This window comes from Balaenoptera musculus, chromosome 6, assembly GCF_009873245.2.
Source record: "Balaenoptera musculus isolate JJ_BM4_2016_0621 chromosome 6, mBalMus1.pri.v3, whole genome shotgun sequence".
Lineage (NCBI taxonomy): Eukaryota > Metazoa > Chordata > Mammalia > Artiodactyla > Balaenopteridae > Balaenoptera > Balaenoptera musculus.
Window position 1 is genome coordinate 94,425,540 of NC_045790.1, and position 25,167 is coordinate 94,450,706.

Sequence of the window (25,167 nt, forward strand, 5' to 3'; positions counted from 1 at the left end):
CTGAATTTAATTTTCTTCTGTATGTTCTGCAAAGATGTCAGGGTCTGAGATTTTACCCTGCTTATTTTACTGACCCTGCCGGGTCAACTGCTAGGATTCCCGTCACACAGTCACAGGCTAACGCAGAAACCTGTTTGTGTTGCATGGAAACCCCATCGACCGTCCTCACCTACCCGAGGATAACTCCCTCGCAGGGCTTCGAAGCCTTCACACGTGGCGCCTTATTTCTGCCACTCGCTCCACACCTTGCTCCAGCCACACGCAGTCACAGTTCCGAGTCTCCCGGGGAGCGCTTCGCCGTTTCCACCCCCCACACCCACTCCTGCTTCTCCTAGAACCTTCGATGTGCAGGTGGGCGCCCTGTGTGGGCCCCGCGACGCGGCTCGGGGGACAGGAGTAGACACAGGCGCCCTCCCTGCTTAGCACGCAGAGTTAGGTGTCAGTCAGCTCGGGACCCCAAGGTGTCGCTTACCTGTTGGGTCTGCCACTGAGGGGAGCGGCTGCCGGGCGAGGCCGGGAGCGGCCGGGAGCGGCCGGCGGGCGGCGGGGCAGGCGCAGCGGCTTCCCCGCCCCGGGGCGGCGCCGGGCCTCGGGGCCTCGCGTCTCCGCCCGCCCACCGGCTCGCTCACTCGCTCGGAGCCCAGGCCGCCGCCATGTCTTCCGGGGCCAGCGTGAGCGCCCTGCAGCGCCTGGTGGAGCAGCTCAAGCTGGAGGCCGGCGTGGAGAGGATCAAGGTGAGGCCCGCGCCGGCGCCTGGCCTCGGGGTGCGGAGACCGCCCGCTCCCCCCCGGCCGTCCGCGGGCCTGGGAGGAGGAGGCCGCGCCCGGGCGGACAGCTGCGGGGCCGGCCCGAGCGCGCGCCGGTTGGCCGGACGCGGTGGGCGGCCCCGAGGACGGCGCCCGACCAGGCTCGCAGCTCGGCCTCGGGCGGTGGGAGTCCGCGCAGGGCCGGGCCCGGACCCCGGCGCCCGGGAGAAACGCACCTGTCCCCGCGAGGGCGGTCCGGGACCGAGAGCCCCGGCGCGGTCACGTTTCAGTGATGGGGACAATGACTCGGGGTGCCCGACGGACGCGAGGACACCAGGAATGCGGGCGACGTGCTGGTGGCCCCCCCGGACTTGGCTGGTGCGGGAGGATGGGGTCCAGAGCTGCGGAGGAGGCTGAATGGATGGATGGGCCTCGGTGATGGGTTGATAGGATGAGGGGGGGAGGAGGGCGCTGCTCGGGTTTCTGGCCTGGTGACAGGATGGATGGCGTTGCCATTCGCTACGGTAGGGAGGAGAGATGATGCGTAAGTTTCGGATACGTGGACTTTGAGGGGATGCCCGGGAGGTGTTTGGCTACCGGGGCCGAAGCTCAGAGAACGAGGCTGAAAGAACGTATGGGAGTGAAAACTGTAGGAAGTGACCAGAGCGTGGAACCCAGGGACCCGCCGAAAGAGATGGCCGCGAGAAGGGAAGCAAGGGAAAGCAAGGGTACTGAAGCGAGGAAGGAGGGGTTTTCACAAATCTGGGGCTTAGTCAACGTGTCCAATGGTTAGTCAGTTGATTAAAAAGCATCTGATGTGTAATTGTGTTTACCAACTAGTATATAGCATTATTTGTAGAATGTGTGTGTGAATGAATGGACACTGCTGCGATAGTCTGTGGACCTCAATAGTGCCTTTTCTTTGTACCAGGCCCTATTCTAGGTACTGAGAATACGTCATTCTGGTGGGGAAGATAAACAATAAACACACTAACCAATAAATAAAATAATTTCAGAGAGTAATTGATGTAATTGATTCTAAAACAAGGTAGAGAGAGAGCTGTGGAAAGCAGAAGGGGTTTCAGTGACATATGTAGTAGTAGATGCTGAATCTAGATTGTAATAGGATAGAAAGACTTTTTTGAAAAAAAAATCTGGTTTTAGAGAGGAAACCTTTTTTTTTTTTAATCTAGGAAATGAAAAGCTGTATTTTGAGGTTGAGAGGAAGGAACACACTGTATTTTTAGGTCGAGGGGGAGAAACAAATGGAGAAGGAGAACTGGAGGTAGAGACAGGTAGTCTATCTAAGGGGGCCTGGGGTTGGAGGGGCACCTTCTGAGACAGGAAGAAAGGAGGAAGGTTATGTGTTAACATAGATGTTTCCAGATAAGTGCTTAAGACCTTGTATGATGACAATTTTCTTTGTGAAATAGGAGGCCAAGTTTTCTTTTAAGGCAGAAAAAAGGGAACTTATGGTGTCACAAGCGCTGAGGATGAGGGAGAGAGTGCTGTTGGGAGTGGGAGAGGACCCCCTAGCAGGCACAATCATAGACACCTTGTGATTCTGAAGACCCAGCTACTGTGAGATTGATTGTCCAACTTTTTTTTTTTTTTTTTTTTGTCTCCAGCAGTATTTGGCTGCACACGAATCTGAGTGCCCAAGGTGAATGGTAGTTGATCCAAGTAGTGGGTTAGCGGGGGAGTTTTGCCAGAAAGACAGAAATGGGAGTGGAGAGCAAGGAATTTGAGAGTCTGGCTGGAAAGAGGCTGAACCCAGGCTGAATGGAGAAGGAAAAGAGCCAGCCTCCCTGTGATGGGCCAGACAAAAAAGGACGAGATGTTCCCCCTGAGGTCAAAGAGCAGGTGTAGTGAGGAGAAAGGAAGCAGCACCCTGGATGGGCAGGAGAGATTGTGATTGGAAGGCAGGATGTTGGAGTGTGAAATTACAGATGCGGAGCAGTTACAGGTGTTGGCTGTAACTACTGCTGTTGAGGAGAAGGTTGTTTGAAGAGAGAAGCTCAGGGAAATGAAACTAGGGTTGTTGGAAATGTTTAAGATGATGTGGGGACCTGAAGTGGAAAGAAAAACTGTGAGCCAGATGCCTGCCTACCCTGTGAAGTAGCTGGGGAAGGTATTCTTATCTACATTTAAAAAGTAGTTACAGGTGATGAAACTGAGACCCAGAGAAGTCAAGTGAATAGCTCAAAGTCACACAGATAATAAGCTTATTTGCGGGGGTGTCCTCATGGGAGTATGGTTCAGGGTGCTGGGCAGGGCTTCTCTCAGGCAGCACCTTAGGGAATCACAACCTTCCAGGGTCTGGTTTGACTCATTTCAGGGCTCAGTGACGGATGGATGTTCTCAGCACACCCAGAGACGTCTTCTCTTTCACAGACTTGCTAACTGGTAAATAAACCAGAATACCAGTTTCTTAGCATATGATGGAGGGCACCCCTTCCCAGTGCTTCAGTGCTCAGTATCCTTCCAAAGACCCCTTCTTTGCTTTGGAGAAGTCTCTCAGAAGTTGATGGGTCAGCCTGGGCTCAAACCAAAGAAAGTCATGTGATTTGGGTAGGGATTATCCCACCTCCATTGGGAGGATACAACTTCTAAGGGTTTGGGTTTGTATTCTCCCAGGCCAGAGTTTCTTTCCCTTGAAAGTGCTAGAGAAATGCTGACCACTTTACCCTTCTCTCATTTGCTTTGCATATCCCTCACCTTAACTTTTTGACCATGTTCTTTAGGCTAGGGTGCAGTTAGTCCCATTTCTCTGGGAGTCCTGGGAGACAGTCTCTTTCCACCCATCATGTGTGGAGTTCACTCGTTCCCTCTGAAGGTGAAATAATAAGCATGAGCATAATTGGTTCCAAATTTCTTTTGAATTAATAACATATATATATATAATCAGTAATTCCAATTATAATTAACATGAAAATGTCAGAACTTCTGTGGAGGGAAAGGCAAGCTTAAACATTAGTTTGGCAATATTATATTACATGTTTATATGATATAAAGTAGACTGTTATTACATTAATGAAACCAAAATTCCTAAGGTATTCTAGAAACTAGATGGTAACTGACACCTAAGGAATTGATTTTTTGAGTTATTTGGAAGCTTGGAAAATTAACACAAATTAGTAGTAATACTTGAACAGCAATTGGAACATTTTTGTACAATATGGGTAAGATTTTATACAAAACACTTTTTCAGTACAAGGAAAATGGAAAGCAAGGAAAGCCTCCAAGTACAAATATGCATCAAATGGAGGCTAAGAAGAAAGGCAGAATAATATTGTGTCAATGCTGCCTAAAACACTTCTTCAGAACTCAGTGGTTTAAAACAACCTTTATAAACTCGCCATTCTTGTATCAACAGTTTAAGCTGTGCTCAGCTGTATAGTTCTGCTGGTCTTTGCTGGGCTCTCTGTGCATCTGCCGTCAAATGGAGGGTTGGCTGATGGCTGGATGATCTAGGATGGCCTCACTCATATGTCTGGAGGTTGGTAGGCAGGTGGCTGGGGTTTGGCTGACTGGCTCTCCTCCACAAGACCTCCAGTAGGCTAGCTTGGGCTCATTTGATGGTGGTCTTACAGTTGCAACTATAGCAAGAGAAGTAGCTGCAAAGGCTTTTGAGGCCTAAGCTTGGAACTTGCCCATTATTTCTGCCATTGTCCTGGTCAAAGTAAGTTTCAAGGCTAGCCCAGATTCAAGGGGTGGATAAAGACTTTACTTCTTGGTGGTAGGAGCTGCAAAATATTGTGACTGTTTCTGCAGTCTGCCACAAATGATTGCTAACTAGTGTGAACACTATTCTAAGTGCTTTACGTGCATTAACTCATTTAATTATTACATCAACTCAGGGAGGTAAGCACTGTTACTAAATACATTTCACAGATGAGAAAACAGGTACTGAGAAGTTAAGTAACTTGTCCAGAGACTGCACTCTTAACCAATAAGCTGTTCTGCTTCAAAAACATGATGGAGGGACCTCGTCACTTGTTTTGAGCAGACCAGATAAGGCTCCATCCAGCCGTGTAAACATTAAAATAGTCTGTTCACATGGCAGACCTGGATATATCAATGCATGCTTTATAAGTGAAAATTTGTAAAGGGCACACTAGGATAAGCTATTTCTTTACAAATTCAGTCTCAAAACTAGGATTCTAAATGGATGAAAGATACGGCTTTATCTTTCCTTCGTTGAGTAAGCCACTAAACCAAAAATACCCTAAATCAAGGTTATAGAAATTGTAACCTTTCCTCTTTGGAGTTCAATTATTAGAACTTTCAGCAAAAAAGACTCTTGGAGGTTGTACAAAGTATGACCTTTGTCAGGTTGTATGATCATTTTTCAGAGTCTCAAGTGACTGCGGGATGGATCTGGCTGTAAGCAGCATGTCAAGCTCTTGTTCCTTTGTTTCAGGTCTCTCAGGCGGCGGCAGAGCTTCAACAGTACTGCATGCAGAATGCCTGCAAGGACGCCCTGCTGGTAGGTGTTCCAGCCGGAAGCAACCCCTTTCGGGAGCCCAGATCCTGTGCTTTACTCTGAAGACTGGTGAGTAATGATACACCAGGCCGTCTTGGGGCCATGGCATTATCATGGGGCTTCCCAAAGGACTTGGGCAACTGAGTTTTAAATATCTACTGTTCTTGGGGGAATTGAAATAAACCCAGCAAAATGCACAACTTTCCCTGAAGGGTGACTCTAATCCGCCTGCTTGTGGAATACATCTAATTAGAAGAGTCTCAATGCTCTTTGCACTAACTCATGAGATGCTAATATCCTTATGTACTTGAGCTTTTGAACTGAGCTGGCCAGTAATAATTTCGTGACCTCAGTACCATCTTCTCTGTCCTTACACCATCCTGGAGTTGTGATTTGTTGCTTGGTGCTATCAACTGACTTGTTACTCTTGGGACTAAGGACTCCCCAGAGGAGACTTGGTCCTATCACCAGCTGTGATTTCTTTCCTAGAAGCTTTCAGAATGTATTTCTGTGTTTTAATGGAGGAAGAAATGGAGTAACTGGGGAAAGTGTGAGTAGGGTTAAAAGAACCTTAAAAATTTATTCTTGAAATGAAAACACCTCTTTGGTGGCCTATAATAAATTTCCTGGGTTCTAGTGTGTTGTATGGGGTCTCATTCACATTTTCACTGTTTTTTTTGGAGGTGGGGGAACAGGTCAGGGCATAAATTATTAGCGTCTTTTGGGGCCAATATATTTCAAATTACATGTTCTAAGGGGTGTTTATACAGGAAGTAATCATCTTAGGTCTTTTCTCATATACTTGAAAAGGAAATTATTCACATTAACAAGAAGGAAGTAATCATACTATCAGATACTATTGTACCTTTTAATGGAAAATGTCCACATTTATGGTATTAAAATAATAGTCTTATGCTGGCATAGCATTTTTCTTTTTACAGAGCACTTTCATGGGTCCTACTCATTCAATGGTGTACTTTGGATTTTCTGGTATTAACATGTTACTTTCTTCTTTGAGAACCCTAAAGTGACCTATGAAATGATGACTAGTTAATTTTATGTATAAATCTTACTAAGTGAAAGCCTACCAAATTCTCTCTCCAGTAGGGAAGAAGTCCGCTGAGCAATGCTTTCAAGCACCAAGTGATGAATGACTGCCTCCAAATCTCAAGAACACATTTCTCCAGCCAAATGACTTTTAGATATTTCACAGGACCTTTCCTGTGGCCTGGTCCTTTAGCCAAAATTCTATGGAAATTTATGAGTTTCTACTCAAGGAAACTGGGTGAAGGAGTAGATTTTAAATAATAATGGCCTGGTTCTTTGTTGAAGTGCTTTATACTTAAACAAAAACCTTACCACCAAATATACCAAAATACACCTCTTTCATTAAGTGAATTACTAGTGTTTCTATACCTGGAATGTTACGTATGTTTTATTTACTCGATGTTTACATTTTGGGAAGGAAAACAGTATTGTTTGTTAAAAAAATTAAATATTTGTAATTTGTTGTTCCCGACTAAGATTTTTATACCATAACAAAATTTGTTCTTTTCTCATGAATTTATAATTTCTAAATGAAGACAAGCAAGTATAAAATTGGGGAAAGAATGGGCTTTATTAATCAAATGATGTCTTGATTTTTCTAAATGAGAGGATTGTTTTATTTTTAACACTAAATATGGGAGCTGTTTCTTAGCAAACTTGTTTGAAAGGATTAATGTTGTGTTGTGTATTAGATTGCCCCATCCTGTATATGAAGCAGATTTGATCTTTGTCTTCTTAAGTTCCTCTATTTTATAATGGTGGTTTTACTTAAAAAAAATACTGAATTATTTCATGTCTTTAAAACAATGTTTAAATGTGATCTACAGAATACTGCAAATGATTAAAAAAAAAAAGTGATGTGAAAATATTACAACCTAAATGAATTCTCAATGTCACAAGTGTTTTACTTTGATGATGTGCCTTTGATTTAATTTGGGACACTTAAAAGAATACTTTGTGTTTGTTATAATCTTTGAAGAGCTTGGAAATAAAATTTCTGCTTAATTTCTGCTAATGACAGCAACATTTTGTGTCTGATTTTGTTTTAAGGCTTCATAGATTTTGTTTGCTTGTGAGATTGAGTGCTGGAAGTGGGAGGTGAAATTTTTGTTTACAAGCCCTCATAGAATTTTGTGAAAAATAGATATATGTATAACATGCAGAAATACCTCAATTACTGGCAACATTTGCTCTTTGAAATAGCTATGTATAAATCCATAAATAAATAAATGAGAATATATTTGAACATAAGTAGTGTTATAGTAGAGAATGTAGAAGTCATAAGATGGAACTCCTTTAACTTCCGGCCACTAAACTTCCAAATCTAAGTGATCTGAATCCCTTCCATTCGATCAAACTTCAGGTGTCCTTTTTCTAACCCTCTTATTTATTCTGTGGATCCGTTTCACCTTCTCTGAAATGTCACACTATCAGTTAGCCTTTTTCTCCTTTATCTTCAACATTTCTACTACATCCTTTTATCAGCATTTAAACATGTTCCATTCTCCATCTTAACAACAAAAAGCATTAAAAAAAAAAACCTCCATTAAAAAATAACTTTTCGGGACTTCCCTGGTGGTCCAGTGGTTAAGACTCCATGCTCCCAATGTAGGGGGCCCGGGTTCGATCCCTGGTCAGGGATCCCACATGCTGCAACTAAGAGCCTGCATGCTGCAACTAAAAGATTCCTGCATGCCGCAGCTAAAAGATCCCGTATGCCGCAACGAAGATCCTGCGTGCCGCAACTGAGACCCAGCACAGACAAACAAAACGAAAAACAAAAACAAAAACACAACAAATTTTCAGCTATAAAAGATGAGTATATCTTAGAAATCTACTGTTTAGCACAGTGCCTGTAGTTAATAGTGCTGTACTGGATACTTTAAAATTTGGTAAGAGGGTAGATTTTATGTTAATTGTTCTTATCACAAAAAATAATAAGGCAGGAGGAAACTTTTGGAAGTGATGGGTAAGTTTATGGCATAGATTGTGTTAGTGGTTTCATAGGTGTATACGTATCTCCAAATTCATTAAGTTGTATCCATTAATTATGTAGAGTTTTTTTGTGTCAAAAAATATCTCTTGATCTCACTTTCCCTTTGGCAAAAACTTGGTAAGATAGTACAAGAAAACTATAGACATCTCACTTATGAGTATAGATATGTCTTAAATATAAGCAAGTCAAGTTCTGTAGTTTATCAAGAGAAGATACAACCTTACAAAGCTAGTTCAACATAAGCAAATCTATCAATGTCATTCATTACGTGAAGGGTTTAAAGAAGAGAATGTTTATTACATCATTTCATTTTTTCATCTTACTGCATTAGCTAAGACTTCCAAAGTAGTGCTGAATAATAGTGGTGATAAAAAGTATTTTGTGTGTTCCTAATATGCTGAATGCTTCCACATTTCACCATGTAATATGAAATTTGCTGTTGATTTTAATAAACTGTCTTTATCATCTTTGTTTCTCTTATTTCACTAATTCACTTAGTTTTTATTCAGAACAGCTATTGGATTTCATCAAATGACTTGATGGCATAAACATTTAAGAAGAAATAATATCTGTATTTATGGATTATATAATTTTACACTTTGAAAACTTAGTTTAGTAAAAGAAATACTTGAATTTGTAATATTACAATTTGGGAGGCTGGCTGGATACAAAGTATGTATAGAAAAATAAAAAGCATTTTCTACACTGACAATAGCTAGTTAAAAATGGAAATGGACACAACTTTGTAAATCAACTATAATTTTAAAAAATAGAAATGGAAACTATCCCATTTCCACTTTAATGACAAAACTGTAAAAAATACTTGAAAATACATTTAACAAAAGTGCAAGAATCATAAAAAATTTTACTGATGTTTATAGAACAGGGTCCAAATAAATTTCAGGATATTAGGACAATTTCATTAAAATGCAATCTTACTAAAATTTATATAAATTTAGTGGAATTCCTATTTTATTTTTTAAGGGAAACTGGTTAAAATATCTAAAAGTTTATATGGAAGATCAAGTGTCCAAGAATAGCTTTTAAAACTGTGCGTGTGGGCTTCCCTGGTGGTGCAGTGGTTAAGAATCCACCTGTCAATGCAGGGGACACAGGTTCGAGCCCTGGTCCAGGAAGATCCCACATGCCACAGAGCAACTAGGCCCATGTGCCACACTACTGAGCCTGCGCTCTGGAGCCCGCGAGCCACAACTACTGAGCCCATGCACCCAACTACTGAAGCCAGTGGGCCTAGAGCCCATGCTCTGCAACAAGAGAAGCCACCGCTATGAGAAGCATGTGCACCTCAGCAAAGAGTAGCCCCCGCTTGCTGCAGCTAGAGAAAGTCCGCATGCAGCAATGAAGACCCAATACAACCAAAAATAAAAAATAAATAAAACAAAACAAAATCGTGCATGTGTGTGTATAAAACATGGGAGGGTGAAACTTGCCTTAGCAGATACTAACTTACTTTGAACCTGCTGAATCAGAACAATATGACTTAAAAAAACAAAATATTCAAAACAAAAAATTCAAAGTAAACAATATTCTTGTAGTATAGCACTAGACAAATAGATGATTGCATGTATCATAATAGTTCAGAAATAGACCTGACTTTTTTTTTCTATTCCGTGGAAAGTATAGTTAATTTAACAAATAGTGCTGGCATTATTGGCTATGCATTTGGAAGGAAATAAAATTGGGCCTGTATTATACTATGCAAAAAAAATTCCACATAGGTTAAAGAAAGGTGATAAAAAAGCATTAGAAGAAAAGTTAGGAGAATAGTTGTGTAACTTTAGGGTAAAAAAGGGCTTCGTAAACAAGGCAGGAAACCCAGAAATCAAAAAAGAGAAGATGTGTATACTTGATGATCAAATTAAACTTAAATAAATAAATAATTTAATTTAGTATGGAATTTAAAATTCTTGTACAGTAAAAATGATAAACCAAATAAAAAAGCAAAAGACAGAAAACATATTTTTTTCAGCTTTCATTTTGGATTGCTACAGTTTGCACTCCCCCATCCCCTCCAACCTAGGCTACTCCATTTATTAAATTGTTGGATACTTTGCTTTAGGGCAGGCTTATTATTTGGGGAGAATAACCGGGCTCTTACTGTGAGAGGCAAGGCGTGGGACACCCTGGTGTTGATCCCCAGTTGTACGCTGAGTCTCACTGATGAGGGAAGGAGTATCTTATGTCCACCCACAACTGGAAGGGACAGCTGATGTTCTGATGAGTCCTACAGAGTTTGGGCTGGGCCTAGGAACTTGGGGGTAAGGCTACTCAAAAGCCCTCAAAGGTGAGCATCACAACTACCAGTCATAGATCTAAGGGCAAGTAACTCCCCTTAGAACATGAAAAACCTCATGGGGAAACGCTCTCAGAGAATCGAAGTTTCCATGGCAAGAGCCAACCTGGGAAGTTGGGCCTATTCTAAATAATTCCATGTGATATGGTGTTTGGGAGAGGATCTTGGAGGCTGGACTGACATTTTTGACCCCCTAACAAGGGCCTATCCAAACCCTTCAGGCTTCTCCTATGGGCCAACCCAACCGGTCATGTGACAATCGCTCCCTGGGAGTGCTCTGCTGAAGCAGAACTCATTTACTTTATCCTCTGTTCCCAGGCTACCAACACAAGACTTGCCTCCCAATAATACCTCTGATGGGCAACAGCACGAGAGGCTGCTCCAGACCCAGGCAGAATGAATGTGTCCTTAAACACCGAGCATCACTGAGAAATACAGGCAGGAGGACTCAGACGCTTTCACTCTATTTGGTGAGGAAGCAGGGGGGTGGGTGTTGATAGCCTGGCCTAAGCTGGCCCCAGTCTAGGGCCTGTAAAGAAACTCCTCTCCTCTGCAAGCTGATTAAAGATGGGATCAAGGGACTTACCTGGTGGCGCAGTGGTTAAGAATCTGCCTGCCAACGCAGGGGACACGGGTTCGACCCCTGGTCCAGGAAGATCCCACATGCTGCGGAGCAACTAAGCCCATGTGCCACGACTACTGAGCCTGAGTGCCACAACTACTGAAGCCCGTGGGCCTAGAGCCCGTGCTTCACAACAAAAGAAGACACCGCAATGAGAAGCCTGTGCACCGCAACAAAGAATAGCCCCTGCTTGCCGCAACTAGAGAAAGCCCACGTGCAGCAACGAAGACCCCACGCAGCCAAAAATAAATAAAATAAATAAGTAAATAAATTAAAAAAAAAAAAGTTAAAAAAAAAAAAGGATGGGATCAAGGAGATCCGCAAACTGCCAAGACAGCCTTACCTTAGTTTAGGAGAAATCCTGCCAAAACTTTAAGAAAGCACAACAGAAATTCCAATAAAATTTCCAGAAATAGTTTCTCTTTGAAGTCTCCACCCACCACACACCCAAGCAAAACCAAACATCCTATAAATAAAAGTGTAATAAAAGAGTAAGAGAGTTGATTTAAAGTCAAGTTAAGCCAGTTTCAAAAAGGAGGATGTGATTAACAGTATCAAACACTGAAGAGAAATCAAGTGAGGTGATGTCTGAATGTCCTTTGGATCTAAAAAGATAGAGGTCAATTTTGGTAGTAACAGGGTGATAATTTCAGAAGCCAGGAAAGAGAGAGAGAGAATGCTTGTGGTCTTCAAACATTTTTGCAAAAAGAATGTCCCAAATCCATGTACCTCCATTTTAGAGTTGACACATAAAAGTTTTATCAGAACTTTGAATAGTTGCAAAGAATAAAATTTTATTAGAAATACTGACATTTTAAAATAAAATTATTACATCTTTCTTTTAAATGTATTCAATGGAATACAAGTAATATAGTAATTAGAAACCTACAATCATCCATGTAAAAATATACCAACTATCCTCCCCAAATGTTGTACCAACAATACAGGAAAGCGTTCTTTCTCCCATATGCTGACACTGGAATTCTCAAAAATTTGCTGATCTGATACGTGAAAAAACAGTAATTTATTGTTTTAATTTGCATTTGCCTAATAAATAATGAAGATGCATATTGTTTCAAATGTTTATTGGCTATTTTTGTTTCTTCTGTGAAATATCTATTCATATATTTTGCCCATTTTTCTATTAGGTTGTCTTTTTTCCTATCAATTTGTAGGAATTCTTTGTATATTAGGAATGTATGCCCTTTTTCTGTCATGTGGGTCGCAAATATTTTCTCTTAGTGGTTTGTTTGAAAATTTTGTTTATGAAGACAGCATTTAAATTGGAAGTTCTCTAACTTCAATTTTGCCCTAGGTTTTAACTTTCTTGGTGGTGGAGGGTTGACTGTGGTGATCTTCACTTCTGGACTAGAGGGTCAGACTGAGATGGAGGCTCATTTCAAAGGCTTTTGCTGTTGGAAAGGTGGAGGCAGCAGGCCCTTCAGGAGACAACAAACAACCCTTTGATATACATCCGGCAAGGTTTTCTATTTCTCTTAAAAAAAAAAAAAAGGCTTTTCATGTTTAAGTGAATCTGGGAGCTATTTGGATCTTATAACAATATTATGTTAATTAGGATACTTTACTTACAAAGATATAAACTATAAGGCAAGATATATATTATGAAAATTTAATGTAGAAACACCGAGAACATCAAAGAACAATTGCATTTTCGTTGATATATGAGCAAATCTAAATCATTTTATTACTGGTTTATCATAAAAAAGAATGAAATGTGGCATGCAGCACTATCCTTTCTTTCAAAAAAACCTCAGACGAGTTTGTCCATCACGTCTACCAGGGACTTTTTCATACACTAGACGTCGTGTTTTGAATGGTGGTAGTTGTGAGCATGTGAAATCTGTTAAAAGGAGAAAAAGGAAAACCATTTTATTGCTGATAATAATACGTGTAGGTATTTTTATTCTAGCGGTTCAAGTGGATCCTGTCTCTTCATCATCTATTTACAAAGTGTTAAAATTTCCAAACTGAGATAAAATAATTATTAAAAATTACATTTTTTTAGCATATATGTGCTTGTTCTTAAAGGCCCAATACTGATTAGTGTTAGATACATGTATTTGTATTTGTATGCTCATGCCTTGTACAAACAATTAAATCTCCCTGGATTTAAGACTCTTGCTTTTAAGTTTTCCTTCATTAAGCCTGTTTCTTAATGCATATCTGTAATGTTGTGAAATTTATCCTGAGCTCTGATATATGATAGGTAGTGATCATGTATAGACTCATCTTTCATGACTGTATTATAAATGACACATTAGCCTAAAATATTCTAGATTTGGATACTTATAGAGATTGATTCATTAAATCAATAAAAAGGGAGGCTAAAATATTTAAAACAGTAGTAATTATTCCTGGCCATATAATCTCAATGGCAAGAGTTGGATGCCATTATAAGCAAATTCAAAAGGCAAGGCAATAAATAATTTTATCATAGAGACCACAAATATACATTCAGAACAAACGGAAAATTATCTTGAGGTTATACCAATGGCTCTGGACAAATTTTCTAGGGCTGCATCAATATGAATTCAAAAAGTGTTACATCTTAAACAACATATTTGGAGGTAATGATGTGCTATGGAAAACCACAGTAAAAAAGTCAAAAGTTGCCATAGTGATAATGAAGATACTAGCATCAAAGATTCTTGTTAACTGTTTGAATTAAGTTATTTTATAAAAATAATTGCAAAGTGGAAAAAAGAAATATTTTTAAACCAACATTATTTATATGATATATGATTGTAAAATATATTATAACTAAATTAATGAATTAAAATATAGGTAGACATTGACTATTCCATCTATATCCCTAAAACCTTAAATACTAAAATTTATTAAAAAATAATTTCTGAGATCTTCTCATTGAGAAAATGGGTTATCTCATACATTGGGATGCCCTATGTTAAAAAAATATACAGTAATTCACATGCTTAATTTGTTCCAGGGTGGAAAAAAGATGAAATTTTTATCCAGTTCATTTATGAAGCCAGAATCACCTTCATGTCAGACTGTTATGGAGTACAAATAGAGCACAATAAATTAATTTCATTATGAATGTAGATATGAAAATCAAATAAATATTAGCAACCATATTTAATAGCATATTTAAAAAAATCATTCCTTAAAAGCCAATTAGGGGGATATGGGGATATATGTATACATATAGCTGATTTACTTTGTTGTACAGCAGAAACTAACACAACATTATAAAGCAATTATACTCCAATAAAGATATTTAAAAAAAGCCAATTAGGTTTATCACAGAAATGACAAAAATGATTATTAGTAAACCTGTAAGCATTTACATTAATGTCAACAGAGAGAACATGTTTGATTTTCCTCAATAGGGACCAAAAAGAGTTTGAATAAAATTCAGCATCTATTCCTCACAAAAGTTCTTACAAAACTAGGGATAGAATATTTTCCCTTAAAATCAGGAACAAAACAAATCATGACTATTAAATGGGACCAAATCCAAGTTTTGTGAGTCTGGGACTTATATAGTTTGAGTGTTCCTCTTTTAATAAAACAAAGAATATAAGATTTTCTGGGCCCCTTTTGGCCTCACAAAATGGCCTGGGCAAAAGAGGAGTTTTGAAGCTTCCAGCTTCTCCTTTCTTTTTGTTTTTTCCCCATCATAGTAAGGCCACCTTTGTATGACCATCAGAACTTAATATTTTGTTCTAAATGCTTAGGCCAAGGCAATAAGAAATAACACAGAAAAAAAAGGTATAATTACCAGAAGTGAGAAAATAAAATTGTTCTTTTAAAAAATTGATATGACTAAATGTTCAGAAACATCAATTGTAAAATAGAGAGCCAATAGTAGTATCTATTTAATAGGATTGTCAAAATTAAATAATCCACATAAAGGAAATATAATAAGTTCTTAATAAATGTTAGCTCATTAAATATCCCTGCTTGACAAAGAGGCTACTTTTCTAATTCACTAATTTCTTTATTTAATCTTTGTTAATTTTAGCCTTCTGCTTGACTTAGATTTGTTCCATGTTTTTACTTGTAACTTCTTAAGTTAAATGCTTAGCTCATCTAAAGCTACGAGAATTTGACATATTTTCTTTGCCTTTATTTTCTTAAAAGTCTATAATTAGAATTTTGATTTTCTTTGATGCCAAAGTTATTGAAGATTCTTAAGTGTAGTGATTAAAACAAAAATTTTTTTTAACTTGGAGATGAGTCTATCTTTTAAAATTACATTAGAGAGTCGTTTTATCAACTATAGACAGTATTACCTGTTAATGATTTCTTGTCTCCTGAGTTAGATGAAGATACAGAGTGCCTTTTCTGTCCTAAACATTTTCCAGCTCTTTGGTAGAAATAAAGACTGTTGAATTCTTTTTGACTTACATCAGAATCAGAAGCACAAAATAAATCCAAACTGGGGACGGATGGTAATTCTTTCCAGAAAGTCTTTTTAGTCTCAGCATTTGAACTTTCACATATGAAGCCTTCTAACTCATCCGATAGACATTTTTGCTGATTAGTGAATAAATTATCTTTCTGAGAGTACCATTTGTCACATGTATTCTGCTCTGCACCATATTGTAAGTTGAATGAGTGATTCTGTTGTTCCCATACATTTCTCTTAAAGTTCCAATGAAGAGGAGATTGAGAACCCTCTAGTGAAAAGACAGGGGCAGACAATTCTTTATTTGTAGGTCCTTTTGCTTCATGTGTTCCCTTTTTCTGATAATTTATAAAGTTAAGGGTAACTCTCTTCTGAGTGTCAATTGGTGATATCATGGTTTCACAATTCATTGCTGTTAGACCCAAAGAAAAGACATCTGACTCTGAATCATTCTGGTTCAGAAAGGAATTACCAGACACATTCCTTGCTTCCGTATTAGTCAGGAAAGAATTATTCTGCACTATGTTAGGGTTACAATTGGACTCTTTCCAGTAGCTGGTCTGATTGTAAGAAGTCACAGGTGGTAAAATGCATGGCATTTCTTTTAGTTTCATAAGGGAAGAGTTATAATTTGAAGCGGTGTTTGTGTCTTCATGCACTGTCTCTCCTAAGTCTGAATATTGGTAATATTCATTATGTTCTTGAATGACAGGATCTGAAGAGCCAGAAGCTGAACTCTGAGAAGTAAAGGCACTAGTTTGATTCCTATTTTCCTGAGGTGATGCAATTTGAGGTGATTTTGTTACGGAAGGACTAATCTTGAATAAGGAAGTGATGTCACAAAAATGCTAAAAAAATTTTAAAAATTAATTAATATAATAAAAATACAACATAAACATGAGTCAAGTAAATATAAGTAATGACGTTTATCTAAATGGAAATAAGGAAAAATATAAATAAGTCCATCCAAAGGTATTATATTGATCCATGTAGTGAGAACATGACTTAATTAGGCTCCATTAAAAGAAAAACTTATTGTAATTTGCATCTATTTTCTAATCACTTAAAATAAAATTTTTAGTTACACAATTTACATGAATACCATTTCCTTCATAAAAATTAAAGAAACTTACTGATAAGACTAAAGTTCTTTTTAGCTACTACTATAAAGAAGGGCTTCAGGATTATTTGGAAGAGATAATGTAAACACATATGAATAGAGTGTGTAATTGAATATCTGTGGGTAGTATAACACTTCAAAATGATTTGAAGTGTGATAAACGATCTGTACAGAATTATCTATATAAGATAGCTTTAAAATATATAATGTGATTGACGACCAATGAGAATTCTGTATGAAATTTAGTTTAAGTAAATCATTTCTTTGCTCTGTGAAGTCCAAAACAAACTTGGATAACTTCATTTTGAAAACCCTTATGGTAAAAATAGATACTCAAATGCAAAGGAAATAAACTCATAGAAGAATATGGATCTCAAATAGCTAACCTTTAACACTTTTTCTGGAACTTCAGGTAGGAGTTCCCGAAGTTGACAAAGAGTTGCTAATAGTATCCAGTTCAGTGAAGGTCCTTTATTTAACATGAGCTGAGCCACCAATGGATTAACACTTGGAAAATCAAGTAAGTACATTTCTTCCTAGAAAAAAGTGTAAGGAATAATCAGCCAGTGGTTTTTTCTTACTCTACTCACTCCAGCAGATTAAAATTTGTGTTGTCGCACCTACCACTCAATTTGAGATGCTTGGGGGAAAAAAGTATGGCCAGGAGGAAGGAAACTTGTTTGTCAGTAAAGATTCATACACCCAGAATTGGGAAGGATCTTAAAGTTCATTCAGTCTAATCACTCATCCAAAGAGACTCATTACAGTCCATTTCCTTCAAATGACAATCGTTTTATCTAATGACAGCTCTTCTACCTTTCAGGGCAGGGTTCCCCAGCCCCCCGCCCGCACAGCAGGAGGTGGGCGGAGGGCCAGCGAGCGAAGCTTCATCTGCCGCTCCCTATCGCTCGCATTACCGCCTGAACCATCGCTTGCATCACCGTGTGAACCATCCCACCCCACCCCAGTCCGTGGAAAAACTGTCTTCCACGAAACCGGCCCCTGGTGCCAAAAAGGTTGGGGACCGCCGTTTTAGGGGACTTAGTTATATAGCTCAAGATTTCTTTAGCTCTCCCTTTGTAGACCATATACTATCATGGTTTGGTTAAATGAACCATGTTTATGACATCTAGCAGATGTTATAATTTCAGGAAAGGCTTATTGTGAAAAGTACAGGAAGAATTACTATCAACCAGAACTGACCCTGACAGTCTAAAAATATACATTTTCAGAGAGATCTCATAAATGTCTAGAAATGTAGCAGCCACCTTTATTGACAAATTTCTTTTTTTTTTTTTTTCTGGGTTACACTGGCTTTTTGCACCCTCTTTTAGTTTATCAAACGACAGACATGTGAATAGATTGGACGTGCCTTTGTAGGAAGGAAATTGCACATACATACATATATGTCATAATTAATTATACCCATACTTGTTGATAGTGCTATGTTCTGTTAGGCATGTAAAAGTCCTGTGATTTAATATATATGACTATTTTATTTATTTGTTTTATAATTTTATTTTTTCTGTAGGTAACAGAGTCACATGGTTCAAAATTCAAAAGGCACTAAAAGGTATATGGTGAAAAGTCCCATTCCTACTCCATTACCTCAGTTCTCTCTAGAGATAATCAATGTTATAATTTCTTGGTATCCTTCCAGAGATATTTTATTCATTTACAAACAAATACATATAAATATTAATTTCCCCTTGTTTTACAGAAATGGTAGTGTACTGCATGCTCTGCACTGCAACTTTCATGTTTCACTTAATATATTTTGAAGGTCATTCCAAGTTAGTACATAACGATCTTCATCATTCTTTTCTCATGGCTTCACGATTTGAATATATTAAAAATAAAGGCAACAGAAACACTAGGTTGGTATGAGGGCCTGGAAATATTTATGCTTAAACAAAAGGAATTTCTGAAAATTAACTAATCTTATAACTATTTCATAACTTTACTTTCAATTATATAATTGAGTTACTGACAAATCACAGAATGATAGAATTTTGCTATTCTCATAATATACCTACTATTCTTGAATGCTGAAATGTAGGAATTAGAAAAATTATTATATTTTAAAAATATTAGACATTGAAGCCATTAGATCACCCTATAATAAGTTAGATTTGAAAGTTCATTATAAAAGATCCCATTAAAATAGTTCTATGAGGGACTTCCCTGGTAGTGCAGTGGTTAAGAATCCTCCTGCCAATGCAGGGGGCAGGGGTTCGAGCCCTGATCCAGGAAGATCCCACATGCCACGGAGCAACTAAGCCTGCAAGCCACAACTACTGAAGCCCGCGTGCCTAGAGCCCATGCTCCGCAACAAACAGAAGCCACCGCAATGAGAAGCCTGTGTGCCACAACGAAGAGTAACCCCCACTCGCTGCAACTAGAGAAAGCCTGCATGCAGCGACGAAGACCCAACACAGCCAAAAATAAATAAATTTATAAAAAAACAGTTCTATGAGATTGAAAATATTCATAATTCTGGAAAACTGTCTAAATAAATGCTGTGCATTATGGCTATTGTTACATATGTTCATGCAAGCATGATAGAACAAGAAAATGCTACCAGAAAGAGAATTCAAGTACATGTATTTATATTTGCTTTGCAAATATCTAATTTATATATTAGGAAATAAACCTTAGATGGTGAAACTTCAAGCCAGGATTTATCCAACCATTCATGAGGATCCCTCTTCGAGGTCATTAAATTGTGGTCAGCAATTTGTCGAATTAGCAGTGCAGTCTCTTCCACTCCTGGGGCAATTATAAGCTAAAATATATTTTTTATGTTAGATTATAGGAAATACTAGGAAACAAAATATATCACTCAAAAATTGTTTGCAATTAGGAGAAAAACTCCCCCAGCAGATTCTAATCTTTGTACACTGTTTTAGATATAATTTACTAATTTATCTATGTGAAATCCAGTATGTTTTATTTGTGAGGATAAACAATTTACTTTCCTTCTTTAAATATGATATCCTTGTAGTTTCTAATTTTTGGAACTAAATTGTTATTCTTCACTTCCATTTGGCATTTATTAATAAAGTCTTTTAAACATATTTGGTGTTTTATTTCATCTGTATTAGAAAAAAAGCAATTTGGATGTCACTAGCAATAATTAATATTTTGCTTTTTCTAGGTTAAACTTAATAGTTCTCAAATAAAAATAAGAATTAAACAATAGTGCAAGATTTTTCAAAAACAAAGTTGAAAAATAAGGATATTTACAGATTAATTTGATGCTGTATTCAAAAAGAAGAATGTGTTTTGATTTAGAGTATTCTTGGTATTGTTCATCCAATCTTGGCTTATTTGATGGTAAGATACCCCTGCCAAAAATGTGTGATGTGTGTGTGTGTTAAACTTAACTCTAAAAAGAATTTCTTAATATCCCCTACTTCCTGTCTGTCTCTTGTGTTTTCCTCCATGCCCTTCCCTCTTCTGAAATGCCAGCCTTTTCCTTCCCCTTTCATTTCTATTTTTATCTTCTGCTTCGTCTTTTGGCTTTGGTTGAAGGAAAGATAGTTCATGGGTTAGCAGTTTAATGTGGATAGAGAACACTGCCCTAAACAATCACATTTAAAAATATGAATATTCTGTCCTGTAGTGGAAATTTAAAAAACAAAGACTGTACAAACCTCACAAAATAATTATGACTTTTTTTTCTTCCACAAGAATAAATAAATAAAACTGCTAGCATATACCTGGGGGTATATGCATGCTAAAGAAGGATTTTCTTTTTATATTAAATATATAGAGTACACAGAAATACACTGTTTGATTCCAAATTTATTTTATTAAAAGTTTTGGACGTTTTGAGAAGATTTGAGACTTTTATTTAAATATAAATTTTATTTTAAAGGGCGTAATTTTATAATGGTAATGAATATTACCTTAACTTAAGGGTAAGGATTCTGGAGCTCATGGCTAGACTTTGGGAGATTCAAGAACCCCCGTTAACATTGTTTTCAAAAATTTGCATATGTGTGTATCTATGCATTTTTCTGCAAAGAGAATTCATAAGAAATTTATAGAATTTTTTTATATTAGAGTAAAATATGGCATGACACTACTAGCTGTATTTTCTTTTAGTTTAAGAAAATGTACTTAAATTTCTTAATGTTCCCTTTATGGCTAGGCTCTCCAGATGCTTGGAAATAAAAAAATAATCCAACCTGATGGATTTTTTTGGCCTAAGAGGCCAAAAGCCATATTACTAAATGTATTCTAAAATAATACGAGTCTCGGGAACCCCCTTTAATGTCATAAGGTCATCAAGTTAGGAGAATGGGAGGCTTGAGTATTGGTGATACATTGATACAAGAATTAGAGCAAATTAATCATCTTGTTTCTTAAATTCCATGGAAAAATGGACATACTTTTAAGATTATTATGTAAACTTGAAAAGCTTTTGGAGTAGTTTGATCCAGGTGGGAACAGACTTTCATTTGGAATGGACTGTGCCTGAGCAGTACCTCCTATTTCATCTCCAAATGCCTTCCTTGGAACATGTCCTCTGTGGATCATGTCACTGTACCTGAATAGGGTGACTTACTGGTATCAGATAACCCATGTATAGATTTTTAAAATGATTTTCTAAAGCATATTTTGCATATGACTGCTTTCTATTAGCTGAAGAGAAAAGAGGCTGATTAAGTGGTAAAACCTCACTTGAATGAATAAATGAGACAAATTTATATTTATTTAGATAACTTTTCTAAGAATTTTACTTCTATGTTTAACATGCATCACAGGATCAAAATTATCTGGATTCTATTTCAAATAGATCATTTGTTGATTTTCTTAACAGGTTCTGCTTTCACTGAATTCTATTTAGTAGATGTTTGTTGAATATTTTTACTGTGTACAAAACACTGTGCTAGATGCTATAGGCTTTACAAAGAAAAGGGCCTAGTTCTCACCATCCAGGGTGGAGGGTATATGAACAAACATCTCATATTATAATAAAGGTATAAGCATTATTAGGAGGATGGGAGGAGAGATTCCTCTTGAGAGAGTGTAACTGGTGCAAATTTTTTAAAGGAGGTGGTATTTGAGCTGGGTAGAAAAAGTCAGAACTATGAAGACTGGCAGTAAGGGGATGGGGAATAGTATTTCTGGGGGAAGACAGGACAGAATCAGATGGCTGAGAGGTGGGGGCATATTCAGGAAAAGGTGAGTAGAATGATGTTAAAGGAAGGATTACTAGGGGTCAAATCATGGAGGAGTTTGAATCCACCTGAGGTTAACTCCATTTTGATGAAGTAGGAAGCTACAGAAGGTCTTTTGAGCACAAAAATTCAATTCAACAACAAATATTTATCAAGAGCTTACTACATAGGCTCTGTGCTTGGTGCTAGGAAGACAAAAATGAAAAGCATGTTCCCTTTCTTTTATGCTTACAGTCTAGGGAGTGAAATATTCACAGCTGTTATTTCAGAAATGTAATTGGTGTCAATATACATGATGCACGGGAGTGGGAAAAGAGTAGAAATAAAGAGATTAATTAGGAAGTTACCTTAGAACGCCAAGTGAGAGGTGAAGGCCTGAATTTAGGGAAATAGCAATGGGAGTAGAAAGGAGAGGCACACTCTAGAGACACTGCAGAGTTAAAAGGAAGATTTAGCTACTGATTAGATTAGAATAGTGATGCCATAAACTAGGTGTAAAAAACTAACAGAAACCTTAATTAAAATAGAGTTGGGAGACCAGCAGGAGGAGCTCTCATGCCCTACCATGATAGTACAATTCAATAGGAAGAAAGACTTCCTCTTCTTTCCTAGCAAGAGCTCAGCCAATAAGAGGCTGTCACAACTCAGCCAATGAAAAGCCACTATACTTCGAACTCTCAACTCCTCCAATGGACTCTTTGTTTACTATAACCCTCCCAACTTCCTTTTCCCCTCTTTAAAAGATTTCGCCTCTCGTTGCTGTGCCCGGACTTGCATATGGCTTGCCATGGTTGCAGGCCCTGAGTTGCAGTTCTTTGTTGATCCCATATAAACCCATTTTTGCTGCAGAAATAACTGGCAGTCTACTTGTTTTAGGTCAATATCAAGTTTGGGGGAGGATGAGAAGTTGTGTTTTGGATATGCAGAATTTGAGGCACCTGTGGGATATTCATGTGGCGATTTCCAGTAGAATTCTAGAATATAGGTGCAGACCTTAAGAAAAGTTAGAAAAATTTTAAGGATTTTCTTAAAAATGAAAGCTAAATTTGTGGGAATGTCTGAGTTTATCAAGGAAAGAATATAAAGTGATAATAGTAGAGGACTGAGCCCTGAATTTTGGGGAAATATATAAACTTCAGAGTGGGACATTGAAAAAAAGCCAAGAAAGGAGACTGATTAGAGATCATCAAGATATTGCTCTATTCATATGTCATAAGATTTCCATTTTACAGCAGATAAAAACAGTATGTCTCTCATAAGTGAGCATTTTTGATCAAGGGATATTTATTTTTATTCATATCCTGACCTGTTTCAAAAAATCTAAGTAGTAATGAAGAGATAAAATATGAAGTTAAATTCATTAAAGGCTTTTAGAGCAGAAATTTAAGTGGAAAGAATATTTGTTAATTTGAAACTGTTCTTTATATGGCTTTTAAGTGTTTTTTAGCTTACCCATTTAATGTTTCTTCTCACTGGGCAGGTGAGTTTCAGATTTCATAAATTTTGGTTTATGAAAAATACAAACAAACATATAGAAAAAGAATACCTTTACATCCAGTTCTTCTGATTTTAGCCCAGATGAAACCAAAGCTGCATAAATCAAAGCTAGGTGATGAAGTGTCTTTTCTGTAAGATAGTACCTAAAAAAAATTATATTATTATATTCTACTCATTTGATGTCTGACTATACTTACTAAAATTCATTTTATTTTTCACGTTTTATAAAGTTTTTAGAATAACCTGGCTAAAACAATGCTTGTGTGGCAGACTCATTTTTTTTTCCACTCAGTACTCTTTTGTAAGAACAGTTCCACCTCCATTCTTCAATAGTACCGTTAAATCTAGGAGATGCTGAGTGTGCGTGTGTGTGTGTGTGTGTAGAAAAGTTTAACTCATCCCCTTACTAGCCCCAGGGATGGCTATGTGACTGAAGCCTAGCCAGCTAGAATACTCCATCCCCCTGGCCAAAGTATCAGGTTCAGATATGAACATATGACCAGAGCCAGGATAACTAGAATCCTCCCTGGGTCTTTTCCCTGAACTGTTAGAAAAAACACTCTTTTAAATGATCATTATATGATGTGATAGAGGTGTTAACTAACACTAAGGTGGTAATTATATTGCAGTATATAAATGTATCAAATCAACAGAGTGTACTCCTTAAACTTACACAATCTTATATCTCAGTTATATCTCAGTAATTTTAAAAAACACCGCTATTTTCCTGTCTATAGTTATTAAACAGGTCAGATGTGACTCGAGCTGTGGGTGGATATTTCTACTATCTTTATCCACTTTAAGTACTCCAAGCAACGAAAAAGAAATTTGTTGGCTTATATTACTAAGGGGTCCAGGAGAAGACATTTTTGGACCCAGGGACTCAAACAATGTCATTGAGACAATGGCTCTCTTAATCTCTTTGCTCTTTTTCCTCTGTTGGCTTCTTTCTCAGGTAAGCTCTTTTCAAAAGAGTGGCTGATAAGAGAGACACACTGTGCCTAAACTGTTTGTTCAAACAATGTGGTTTCTATTGAACACCTGCTTTCTTTTTGGAATCTAGAGTTTTGATTTGTGACTAGCTCCTACTAAAAGCCCTGGGCACTGAGTGTCTGGAGAGTTTCCCTGGTAGACAACATTTTACAAACGTTATCACAACTCGTTGCTGGGGAAGTTAAGCATGTTCTGTGTGACTCTCCTAGGAGAGGACTCTCGGAAGCTTCCTCCTAGTTTCCTCTGGACTTTGATCCACGCCCTTTCTCCCTTTGCTGAATTTGCTTTGAGTACAAGAATATTTTCAGCACTGTGAATACTCCTAACAAATCACCAACTTGGGGGTTGTCCTGGGGACTCCTGACACATTTTCTCAAACAGGAACTAATGGCATGAACTACTAAAGTAATTAAAAAATTTTATTTTGTATTTTCAGTTCTCCTCATTTGGTCAGTTGATTAAGATACTTTAAAAATGTTCCAATGATCTAAAAATATGAAACCGAGATACCTAGAAGTCTGAAAAGAATTACATTTTATAATAATATATTATTGTGAATAAATGATAATTCTAGCCTGAACACAAAACAATCTCAGAGTGTTACATAATTAATTTTTTTCATGAACATCTGGATAAAAATAAGTGTAAATCTCCTCTTATTATCTCTTGTACTTCAATTGCACCTCTAGGTGGATACCAATCTAAAAACAACTTTAAAAAATTTCAAATCAATTATTTATCCAGAATACTTCCAAGTTCTTGAT

The 25,167-nt window shown here is 37.7% G+C and overlaps 2 protein-coding genes across 3 annotated transcripts in view; one reads left to right on the forward strand and one right to left on the reverse strand.

The window, feature by feature from the left end:
• The first annotated feature begins 578 nt into the window (after positions 1–578).
• GNG10 (G protein subunit gamma 10) lies at positions 579–7,303 on the forward strand. 2 transcript variants are annotated; one of them, XM_036856434.1, is made up of 3 exons: positions 579–734; positions 5,170–5,301; positions 6,340–7,303. In XM_036856434.1, the coding sequence occupies exons 1-2, from the start codon at positions 654–656 to the stop codon at positions 5,293–5,295; spliced, it is 207 nt and encodes a 68-aa protein (XP_036712329.1). In that variant the 5' UTR covers positions 579–653; the 3' UTR covers positions 5,296–5,301; positions 6,340–7,303. The 2 variants fall into 2 exon arrangements, with proteins under 2 accessions (XP_036712329.1, XP_036712328.1); XM_036856433.1 differs by having other exon boundaries at positions 6,337–7,299.
• Positions 7,304–12,730: 5,427 nt separating this feature from the next.
• SHOC1 (shortage in chiasmata 1) overlaps positions 12,731–25,167 on the reverse strand; it is an 88,103-nt gene continuing 75,666 nt past the window's right edge. Inside the window, exons 23-27 of the mRNA XM_036856427.1 lie at positions 23,460–23,553; positions 19,378–19,509; positions 17,111–17,260; positions 15,489–16,452; positions 12,731–13,072 (exon numbers count right to left, since the gene is read on the reverse strand). Of these exons, the coding sequence (XP_036712322.1) occupies positions 12,972–13,072; positions 15,489–16,452; positions 17,111–17,260; positions 19,378–19,509; positions 23,460–23,553 (1,441 nt within the window). The 3' untranslated portion in view covers positions 12,731–12,971. The remainder of the gene's footprint in view (positions 13,073–15,488; positions 16,453–17,110; positions 17,261–19,377; positions 19,510–23,459; positions 23,554–25,167) is intronic.

Coding starts and splice junctions, on each gene's coding strand:
- GNG10 (XM_036856434.1), top strand. CDS start 654: ATGTCTTCCGGGGCCAGCGTGAGCGCCCTGCAGCGCCTGGTGGAGCAG. Junction 735..5,169: donor CCGGCGTGGAGAGGATCAAG/GTGAGGCCCGCG, acceptor CCTTTGTTTCAG/GTCTCTCAGGCGGCGGCAGA.